Below are 11,946 nucleotides of genomic sequence, written 5' to 3' on the forward strand. Positions count from 1 at the left end.
ATAATAATAATAATAATAATAATAATAATAATACATTATTAAAAGTCCAGATAAAATAAAGAACTACATGTTGTGATTTCCCTGAGATTCTTCAGTCAGGGGGTCCCCAAAAGGCTGACAGTTTTCAGAGACTGGGGTGCTATAAAGAAAAAGCATGGGACACTGGGCAGGTTTCCAGTTCTCAGATACAGCCTTGAATGGGTGTGTAACCGCAGGGCCAAGCCACATTATCCTGAACAAGGCCAGTCTTCACTTCAAACAAAGCCCAGGCTATGTGCACAGAATGGAACATTTAATTGTGCTTAATTTGAGCAGAGCACGTTGTCAGAATAGATGAATACAAGCTATCATGGGAAAACATGGTGTTGCCTCGTCTGTACACCAGAAGTGAACAAATAGTCAGCTTGGCTTTTTTGAAAATAAACATTTGGATTGGGTTTACACATAAATATGGCCACTCTGAATCCATGAGAAACCGATTACCTTATGTTAGCGCTCTTTCACTTGTAACATTGCATAGCGGTGCATTCAGCATGAGCCCTAAAAGGTCCACTTCTTTCATTCACTGTGAAAGAACTGAAGAGAATGTTTTTCATGGTCATGTGGACATTACACTACAGAGCCATTTAAGTCTGTAAGCATCTTCCGACTAGAACAAGAAGGATAGGAACAAGTTTTTCCTCCTTTTCATTTGCAAGAGCAAGGACGAAAAACTTGTGAAAGCTTGAAGTGGAAACTCACTACAAATCCAAGAAATTACATGCAGAATATGTGTACACAGGGCAGGAAATTTGTTTGGAGCACAAATTATCTGCCCCCCTATCCCCCAGACCCCTTTGACCCAAAACATCCCTCACCCCTACCCCACCGTTTCAATTTACAAAGGAGGACATTAATAAAAAGCAGCAAAACACCATGTGCTGTATTCCACGGGTTAACAGACACTGAAACACATTATGGGACTGCCGCATGTAAAATTATGGGCTCCCATGGTTTGTGAACCAGTCAATCCACTCTAAAAGCAGAGAAGAGCAGGGGACCCCTCACAACATGGGCAGTTCCTCTAATCCCTGTTTTGGCTAAAGTATTCCACATATCATCTTTTAACTCTGACATCACATTGATAAACCAAACAAAAAGATCTCTTCTATGAGAAAAAAGATACATGTTTCATTGAATTTAAGTATGTCTAAATAATTTTGAAGGCCTATCCAACCATTAAGTGGAATTCTGACATGCCCTAGAAGCACAACAAACTTCCACTCTGGTTCTAGTGCTTTCCATCAAACTCATTAGTAGATCATGTAGGAGTGCAGCTCCTCTTGAATCCCCATCAGTGCTGATTTATGACAGGGAGTCCTGCGCCAGCATAGACAGAACCTGCGGTACCATGCAGACATGCATTCCAGTCTCCCACACTATCAACAGCTGGCTGCAATCCGATGCACATTTATGAGCCGTGCCTATGCTGTAATAACACTTACCTTACAATTATTAAAAACATGGTTGGTGTTAGACAGCTCCTCCCATGTTATACATATTAATTTTCTATTTTTGGCTTATGCTTTGATGAAAATCAGTGGTGCAGTGTGTATGAAAATAAAATAGTAATCATATTAAAACAAACAAACAAGAAAAAATGTGTGACTGACTTGTACAACTGAGCTTTATGAACTGACCACAAAGCCAGTGTAGACCAATGCCTGGTTTTAAGAAATAGGAAACACGGGACACTGTGCTTAAAGGCAAAACTGCAAAAATAGGAAGAGGTAGTTTGAGAAAGGCAGCTGGTTCGCCAAAGAAGGGCACTGTTGTCATGAGAAAACAATGGCATCATTGACCATTCACGTTCAGCTGCAAGTCTACAGTAGTTCATTTCTACATGATCATGTTGAGCATCCAGCCTCTTTTGGACATTATGAGATCTGCATGATGCTGGTGGTGCTGGGATGCAGGAGATCCTCCGGCTTTCTGTCGTTCTGCTTTTGTCTGGCCCTTTATACACACCTACTACAGGCAGCTCCAGATTTCACTGGTGAGTGTTCTTATATCACTAATGCTCTAATGCATAAAGTGCCTATATATGTTTATTTAAATTTTTTGCATTCGTCAGCCCAAAGAGGGACAGTAAATGAGGCTACAGCTCTGTGAATCGCCTTATCTCTATGCTCTGTATCCTGTGCCAAACAGCTGTGTGGGAAGCCAGGTGTCTGGGTCATGAGGCTATGCTCAGATTTTCATTCTTTGTTTGCTCAGAAAATTGCTGTGCAGGTGAAAATACAGATCTTTAGAGACTCAGAATGTGTTCACACATCATCCTCCATAATTTAATATGGGGAGGGAACTCGGATATAGATAAACTACAGATATCATTTTAAAACATTCCTTTGTTCTGAATATTGATGAAGATATGTTTCTTTGAAAACTGCCAGGAATCTGTTTAAATTTACTGTGTTTATAAGACTAGTGTATTTCAAATAGTTCTTGTATCTGGTGTGAGTATTATCCCTGGTTAAGGATTATTCATTCAAATATGGAAATAATTAGGATAAATGAGTCATCAGTTCAAGGTTATGACATTGTATAAAATGTAGGCATTACTGATCCAATTGTTATAGAAGGAGTTGATGGAGTATAATGCTTTAGAATGAATCCCATTGCTCACTTAAATTTGGCAACTGTGTCTTATAAAGTTTGCAACCAATTTAATTTGATTTTGGACTTACAAGGAATTTCTGAATTTCCAGAAGGAAACTTTGACAATAAATATAAAAACGATTTCTTTGACATAAGAGCAAATACCCAAATCATAAATTTCCTACTAAAAACTATTTATATTTTGAGGACTGCTCTTCATTTACAATGAGCTCCATAATATTTGGGACAAAGACATATTTTTTTCTTAATTTGACTGTGGTTAAAGTGCAAATTCTCAGCTTTTATTCAATTTTATTTTTTAAATACATTTTAGTTTCACCATACAGATATTACGGCACTTTTTATACATAGTCCCCCATTTCAGGGCACCATAAAGTTTGGAAATGGCTTCACAGGTGTTTCTGATGAGTGGGGTGTATTCAATTGCTTCCTCAGTGCAGGTATATGAGAGCTATCAGTATGTAATCTAGCTAAATACTTTTGATTGACTTTGGAGTCTGTTATTAGCATTTGTCAACATGAGGACCAGAGCTGTACCAGTGAAGTCAAGGAAGCCATTATGAGACAGAGAAATTTTTGCTTAAAATTAAAAGTCAAAGAAATATAGGCCAAACTTCAGGCTTACCAAAAATGAACTGTTTGGAACATCATTAAGAAGAAAGAGGGCACTGGTGAGCTCAGTAATCACAAAGGATCTGGTAGGTTAAGATAAACCTCTATAGTTTATAACCAAAGAATTATCACCATAATGAATAAAGACCACCTGTCCAATCAGAAATTCTCTTTGCAAGGCAGGCATGGATGTGTCAGTGACTAATGTTAGCAGAAGACATCCCAAACAAAACTACTGGGGCTACACTGCAAGATGCAAGCCAGTAGTTAGCTACAAAAACAGAATTACCAGGTTACAGTTTGGTAAGAAGTACCTAAAAGAGCCTGCAGAGTTCTGGAAACAGTTCCTGTGGACAGATGAGACCAAGGTTCACTTGCATTAGAATGATTGCTATCTCACTTGTCTCTATTGATGATATAACTGCTGATAGCAACAGCAGAATGAATTCTGAAGTGCACAGAAGCATCTTATCTGCTCAGCAAGTTCAGCTAAATGCCTCCAAACCCATTGGATGGCGTTTCATCCTACAGCAAGATGATCCAAAACAAACTGCTAAAGCAACATAGTTTTTCAAAGCAAAAAACTACAAATTCTTGACTGGTCAAGTTATTTACCCAAACTGAATCCAATTGAACATGTGTTTCTTAGGCTGAACAGAAAACTTCTAGAGAATTAGCCCCTGAATCAAGCAGCACCTGAAGATGGCTGCAGTAGAGGCCTGGCAGAGCATCACCAGAGGAGATACTCAGCACCTGGTGATGTCTATGGGTCCCAAACATTATGGTGCCCTGATAGGTGGAGGGGCGATGTATAAAAAGTGCTGCAGTTCGGATATGGTGAAACCAAGGCATTTTAATGCCCGTAAATAAAACTAGAATATTTGTTTGTCTAGAATATTTGTTTAGATTTGTTTGATTACAAATCTAAAACAGAATCAAAAAAACAAAAAACGATTTCTTTGTCCCAAATATTATGGAGCTCACCGTATACAAGTGTGTCTAATGGTGGTGATAAACATTATCACTGCTTATACTTCCTATCTGACCCTGGGGGTAGGCTACGCAATGTCCGTGGTAGGCTGTCTCAGGCACATCTCTGGCTAATAATAGTTCATTGTGTGTGAAAGCCTGGTACATTCCTTCACTGTTGGCTGCCCCTCGACTGGTGAAACTCAGCCCTTCGTGGGCAGCAGGCCAGCAACCACATCGTAAGCTCCTGCTTGGTCTCTGAAAAAATAACATATCTCCTTATGACTGAGCCGTCCCTCCCTGAGATAGCACTACCTGGAAGGGGAAACAAGAGTTTCCCATTAGTCAGACTGTGTTGCTTGGATACACAGGACTAAACATTTATGGACAAGCTCTTAACAACGAACGTTTTTTCTAGAGATGTCCAGTTATATATATATTTAATCATTTAGGAGTCGCTACAGATAACCTTTTTCAGATGGGGTTTTTGGTGAATGATTTCAGTATTTCATCACAAATGTTTTTTTTTTTGTGCCATTTTCTCCCATTTTCTCCCCAATTTAGTTGTTATACCAATTCCCCGTGTGTATCACAGTCCTGGTCGATGCGCTATCCTCTGTCGGTCTGGGGAGGGTGTAGACTACCACATGCCAGCCTCCGATACATGTGGAGTCGCCAGCCGCTTCTTTTCACCTGACAGCGAGGAGTTTCACTGGGAGAGCGTAACGCTTGCGAAGGTTCACGCTATCTCCCCCAGATCCCCTCCCTGCTGAACAGGCACCCCAACCAACCAGTAGGAGTCGCTAATGCAACGATCAGGACTCATACCCTCACCGGCTTCCCACCCATGAACACTGCCAATTGTGTTAGTAGGAACGTCTGACCAAGCCGGATGTACTGCAGCCGGGGATCACAAATTAATTTTAACTTCGAGATTTTTGTCCTAAAACATCCAGCTGCATGCAGCAGCTGTAAGGTCATTCTCTGTTTTATTACTCCTTGGTCCCAAAAAATATCATTCTTCAATTGTGATTCACCTTAAGTTGATCTTGCAATAGCTAATTATAAGTGAACCGCCTTATTAAAAGAATCAAAACAAGTTTGATTGTGGATTACCATTCGACAGCTAAAGTTGAAATCATTTGTCATTAAATGACGTTTCATAAAATGACCTTATTGTGTGCTTCCTGAGGCATATTACAAGTCTTGCAAAGTAAATGGATTGTAAGGCATTTACTTGGATATTAGCTATTTCCTTATCTAGAGCAGTCATTAATGTAGGCCTAGTACCAAAATGTATGTGTACATGTACAAATTAAACTCTTCAGTGTGTTAAATCAACTCTCACAGAGTACATTGGTACATTGTGTGTCCCTTTAGGACTCATATGACTCAAATGTACTCAATTACCATGGGACATTTTACTGTGTTACTAAATTAAATTGCTGTTTTACATTGCTGCTTCATTCAATTCCAGGATACGTGCATAAGATATTGAAGAACCACACTGCTCAAGCCTGCAACGGTGAGACACTCACAATCTCCTGTCCCTCCAAAACGGCCGTGGCCATTCTGTCTGCGTTTTACGGCAGTCATGCCTCCAGTGATATTGTGTGCCCCGCCACAGACAGAAACAGGACAGAGGAGAAGACGGACTGTGTGTCCTTTACAGCAGTCCAGGTAAACAGATGCTCATTCCGAACTTTGAGACATCTTTTGTGCCTTTGTGCATATTATTTATGTACGTAAGAGCGATGTCAGCTGACCAAGTGAAAACGCTTTCCTAGGAAGTGCATCTGGGCTCAGAGCCATGCAGAATATCGGCATCTGCAATACTTGGGAACAACGCTTTCCACAGCAAAAATGATTTAGTTTAAATGAAACGCTGTGCTTGTGCTTCTATAAACAAATTCCGAAGAATGACGACAATGGCAGATAGCAATGTTGTAATCATGGATATGTTTTTGTGTTGCTCTGCATCAGCAGAAGGTCATGTACAAGTGTCAGGATCGGCATGCCTGTAAAATCCCCGTCACCAGCGATGCATTTGGGCGAGAGCTCTGCCCGGGGACCAGCAAGTACCTCACTGTTTCCTACAAATGCCGCCCAGGTTAGAATGCAAACCACTGCTCTGGCTGACACTGTTATAACTGTATACCAGACTTGTTCCACTGTACCATTCCTTTTCTAAATTACATGCGTATTACAGGCAGTTGCGGCACTAGGATTTCATTTTTGGATGGGCCAAAGTTAGTTCTTCATATCACAAGACTGTGGATCAAAAGCAAAAAAAAAAGCTTGCAGTGTTCATTGCTGCTCAATCACTAAGAGAAAATGAACCTTTTTGTCCTTTCATTCATTCCCAGTGGGCGAACACCAAAGAAAGTTGTGGATAAGAAACTCCTTTCCCGCACTACCACCTTGTCTCCTCCCTGCCCCTCCTTCCCTCCCTCCCTCCCTCCAGTGTCCCAATATTGGAGGAGACGAGCAAAGCAGCCTCACACCTGGCTCGTATCCTCCCCCCGGTGAAGGATACATCGATGCATGCTACTGCAGAAGTCTTTTCACATTTGTGTATGACACCATCGTGCTCGTGCCCATAGAGATTGAAAGACCAACCCACAGAATTTGACATTCAAACTTTAGAAAGCTGAGATGATGGCTCAGAGATGGCTGAGAACTTGAATTCCTCCGATTATACAAGATATTTAACTAAATTTGTGTGGGATTCAAAAGGTTATCACACATAGCGGCCTAGATTTCCTACAACAGATAACAAAATGTCAGTTTTTTCTTTCTTTTCTCTCATATCCAACAGACAAATCTGGCAATTTAAGACAGGGAAGCAAGTTTATTTATTTGCTTGATACAACAAACATGACTCTAAACATAAATAAGCATGGCAGGTACCATTATTTCAGTATGCAAATATGTGTGAATTAATTTATTCAACCAATTGGTTTTTTTATTTTAACCAATAAATTAGATTCCAAACGTCACAGTGGGAGATAATTGTTTGTCAGTGGGAACACTGAACATTGGGAAATAACTCAGATAATATGAAACGAAATAACTGTTTCACTAATCTGTGGAAATGTTTCAGAATTAGCCTATGTGAGATGCAATGAACCAGCAATAGAATGTAGGCTGTTGCAGTATAACTACAATATAAATATAAGAGGTGAATTAGTGCTGTAAGGTATGTTTAGACATTGCGCACGTTGGGATTGTGGAATTAAAGTAAATTGCAATGTCTGTATAGGAACTGCTATGAGGTAATGTTTACTTTGAGGTAATGTTGCTGATTACATATTAATTGGTGTCTCCACGCAAACTGCAACGTTAGGTCAATGTTTGTATAGGCTGTAAACGTAGAAGTTATTCTGCAGCTTTAAATGGGCTGGCCATGTGTAAGATCTGTGTGTTGGCAACGAGGTATTGGCTCGGCAAAAGCAATTATGATAGGGCTATTTCATCAATAGTTGACGTCAACTTTGATGATGGAGAAGCAGATAAGCTGTCCTAGTTTTGTTCACACCTCCGTCATTCTCTCCTTTACTCCACTCCTTTTCTCCACATACTTCCAGGTACGAGATGAGGGGTGCGTCTCATTACTTTTCACTCATCACCTCTTTTCTTCCACTTCCCCACTACCATTCATCTCCTATGTGAGCAAGGACCTTCCAATTGTCTTATACATGTTTTCTCAATTCCTCCGTCCCCATGTCCTTTCCTTGCGTCCTCCAATTGGTGGAGCTAGGAGCTAGGATATTAAGCAAGGGGGTAAAATAAGTGAATGGAATGAGCCGAAGTTGACTATTAAAACATATATAATTAAATAACAAATTTTAGCAATGCATTGTTCTGCCCTGAACTATATTATTGTTATTATTATTGGAGAAGAACACAGAAATTAAGGGCACTGTGAATTGTTTTCTTGAAGCAGGACATGCCCATGTCCCATGTTTGGACTATAGTCAATGTTCTGCAAGGTGTGTCACATTAATTCACTAATCCTGAAATCACCTGTGAAGCCTATCACCTTCACTGGGCACATCCACATGAGATGAAGATCAGCCGATATGCAAAATTATATTTGAATGCAACCTGTTAGACTGCAGTCACTGTCATTAAAGCTGTGAGAAGTCAGCCAGGCTGGCACAATCTTGGTTCGAGATATGTCCTCAGTGAATCTGCTGTGAAATGCATGTGTACTGTATGCATGAATAGGAACAGAATTAAAGTTACCATAATGAGTCTAATATTGTACTGTTTCCTTCTTGTCTTCTCATCAGAACACCACAGCAGTAAGTTGGTTTGTGAGAATGAGAGGCTGCGACTGGCCTGCATGAATGGCACAGTGCTAGCCATCTACTCCGCTACATTTGGACACCTGCTGCATGGGAGTCCTGCCTGCCCCCAGGAGAACAGCACAGCACCAGACCTGGGTAACCTCAGTTTTATTTATTTTTTTGTTACAACCCCTGGCTCTCAGGTTGCAACAAAGAATGGGAGACACATGAAACCATTAAATAATCAAATAATTTATTAACAAAAGTAATGAAATGAACTACATAAAATAAGTTATGTATATGAGCGTCAGTAGAATCAGTGGTGTAGGTGTGTGTGTGTGTGTGCGTATAGAGTATGTTGTGTGTGTTGCAAGGTGTGAACCAAACAATAACCAAACTAATGACGTGTGCAGCGGGGTGGAGAGCGCCCGCACCGGGAACTGGCAGCAGCCTTTATGCTGGAGGACATGCCCGGGTCCAGGTATACGCCCTCAGCTCTGCCTTCTACAAAGTAGAACCGAAATGAACAGAAACAACCCAAAAGGGGTTGGGTCGTCACAGAGAACCATGGGAAAATAGCCATTGGCAGGAGGGGGCAGGCAGTATAGCCATTGGACAGGGTTGGAAGCAATGTTAAAACATGATTTGATGAGGCAACTCTTTCCTGTTTCCTTTTCATTGGAATTGCTGGGTTCAGCGGAAGTCCATGACTCACCCATCTGTAATTTAAATCCGCAAGAAAATAACGCCTACGCATCTTTGTCAAGATCGCCATCTAGTGGACAGGAAACAAGTCAGATACACCAAGATACAACGGTTTCAGAACCTCAATAAGTGTCTTCGGCTGATTAATTTATTTAGGCCTGTTTCGACAGAGGGGAGGTTTTTCATTCATCATTCTTATTTGAAAAATACATTAAGTGGCAGAAATGGCCCCAGGAGGTCAGATTTGGACACCAATTAGAGGCATAGCCAAGCTGTGTGTATGTGTGTTAATATAACAGCTCGAAGAAACATAGGATTCCTGAAATGTGGTCTCCAGCAGGCAGTGAAATTTCATAGGTCAATTTTTTTTTAGGTCTAATGAAACTTCTAAATGGTATTTGTTCATACAAACAATATAAACAAATACCTGCTCTCCATAATATTTGGGACAGAAATATCTTTTTTTCTTGATTTGGCTCTGGACTCCACAATGTTTTGATATGTAATGAACAAAAGCTGATAATCTGCACTTTAACCACATTTGCATTATTTGATTACAAATCTAAAACTGTGCAGTATAAGTCCAAATAAAAAAATATAAAAAATATTTATGACTTTGTCCGAAACGTTATGGAGGGCATGTGTGTGTTTGTATTTTCAGAGTGTCTGTCCCCTTCCGCCCTGAGGAGGGTGTCTCGTAGGTGTCATGGAAAGATGAACTGCTCTGTGCTGGCTGACGCTCACAGCTTTGGGGATCCTTGCTTCCCTGGTGTAAGGAAGCACCTACGGGTGTCTTACACATGTGGTGAGTAGCAGAGGAATGGGAGACACCGCATTATACAGCAGTCAAAAACATGGGGTCAACTTAAGTCACAATAAAGAAAAATATTCACAAGACTGGATCTATAACCAGTGGGCTACAGTTTGAATTCCCGTGTAAATCCACTGTGATCTTCATCAAGGTATAAAACATGATTTGCTCCCATAATATGAATGAATATTCAGCAGGTACTGTATCTACTTTGCCAAAACACTCATAAATGTATCATAAATATTTCAGAATTTAAGTAATCACGAGGAAACAAAAAATCATGGAAGATGAAAAATAGGATTTATCACTACAATATTCTGCACACTTTGGGAATGACAAAGAGGCCTCCTGTTACTCTCCCCTGTCTCTTTTAGTGCCCAGAAATCTCCTGGAGGATTTGGAACGCAGGCCTCCGGATCCTTTCTTGATCACTGATTACACACGTGGTAAGACCTGCCCTATTACATTACATTTAGTACAACTACAACTACTCCTTATGCACAATTAATTGTATTATGCTTGCTCCAGTGCCATCTGAAACCATTAACGCCTTTGCACAGATGCCAAATCTGGCCAATTCTCACCCATTTAGAAAGTGTTTTATTTAAGGCTTTATAACTCCAAATGTGAGTATCACAGAGACTGGGAAAATGCCTCAGATAAAGCAAGACACTTGACCATTTACAATACTAACTTAGATTAGTTTATATTCACAATTTAGGTAAAAATAAATGTTTGGTTGCAGGAGCACTGAATGACTGATTTTAGCAATCACAGGATGCTGCACCCTGAGCTCGAGGGAGCTTGCGCGAAGGGTTTTAAATTCCTAAATTAAAGCCTTTATCTTTATGATCTACTTTGCTACACCATTTTAGAATGTATGTATTTTTTGTTTGAACAGAATTGTTTAAATTGCTGACACAGACAGATGTATCCCTTCTCCCAGGGTTCCCGGAGGCTGTAGTTCTGTACTTTGTGTCTGGGATCTGCGCTGGCCTGGTCTTCCTGCTGTGTCTGTTTGGTTTGAAGTCAACACTGGTGCGGGATGTTAAAGACCTGTTCTCAGAGATGGAAGACGAGATAAGGGGCACCCCAAGTTCCCGTCCTGAGCTGGTGGAGGACCTCCACAATGGCACCTCATCTGAGTCATCCTTCCACAGGCTCACACGCTCCTACCGGGTGGCCAGCATGTTCAGCCCAGAGCGGATGGTGGAACAGGAGGAGGAAGAGGATGCGGAAGAGAAAGAACAGCCCAAAGGAACTATTTAGCTCCATGAGGAATCCAGCCTTAATGTCTTCCACAAGAAAGTTAGCCTGTCTAACCCTATCTAGAAGAAGATACTGTAAATTATGTCACAATGATCAGTGCATAGTTGATGTTTATTTATGCTGTGTAAACAAAGTGTGTTATTATTTCATCTAGGTTAGCATAGTGTGCCTGACTACTGTAATTTAATGACATTCTCACAATGACTTCTAAACTTCTTTCTCGACAAATCTGTGCTAAGTAACTGGCTATACAAATCCATTCTATTATTTAACCAACACTTTCAGTGCTATTGCAGTCTGTCTTTGAAACTACTTTTCAAATATTTGTGTTTGTTTGTGTTTCTCTCCTGTTTAATTGTGTAATTGTAAGAAAAGGTATCTCAAATAAAGATTGTCATATTATGTTACAATTTCATTTGATTTTGATTGTGTTCATGAGTACACAAGCCTCAGATAATAATGCATTTTGTCCAACAACAAACGGTTATTCTTTGGTTTGAACAAAGGGCTGATGAAGTAGTTCAAATATCAATGAGATTTTCTGACATAACAGGCAGCACTGTAGTAAAAATACGGTCATCCTAGGGTAGAGGGCGCCCGTGCGTTTCTTTAATACTCATGCCAAACTGG

The 11,946-nt window shown here is 40.4% G+C and overlaps 1 protein-coding gene across 4 annotated transcripts; it reads left to right on the forward strand.

Annotated features, from left to right (window-relative positions):
• Positions 1–1,859: 1,859 nt before the first annotated feature.
• Positions 1,860–11,731, forward strand: LOC135262988 (protein eva-1 homolog C-like). 4 transcript variants are annotated; one of them, XM_064350499.1, is made up of 8 exons: positions 1,860–2,035; positions 5,717–5,764; positions 5,867–5,919; positions 6,223–6,349; positions 8,535–8,687; positions 9,898–10,041; positions 10,422–10,493; positions 10,994–11,731. In XM_064350499.1, the coding sequence occupies exons 1-8, from the start codon at positions 1,930–1,932 to the stop codon at positions 11,314–11,316; spliced, it is 1,026 nt and encodes a 341-aa protein (XP_064206569.1). In that variant the 5' UTR covers positions 1,860–1,929; the 3' UTR covers positions 11,317–11,731. The 4 variants fall into 4 exon arrangements, with proteins under 4 accessions (XP_064206569.1, XP_064206570.1, XP_064206567.1 ...); XM_064350500.1 differs by having other exon boundaries at positions 1,861–2,035; positions 6,226–6,349; XM_064350497.1 differs by having other exon boundaries at positions 1,861–2,035; positions 5,717–5,919.
• Positions 11,732–11,946: the final 215 nt, after the last annotated feature.

This window comes from Anguilla rostrata, chromosome 9, assembly GCF_018555375.3.
Source record: "Anguilla rostrata isolate EN2019 chromosome 9, ASM1855537v3, whole genome shotgun sequence".
Classification (NCBI taxonomy): domain Eukaryota; kingdom Metazoa; phylum Chordata; class Actinopteri; order Anguilliformes; family Anguillidae; genus Anguilla; species Anguilla rostrata.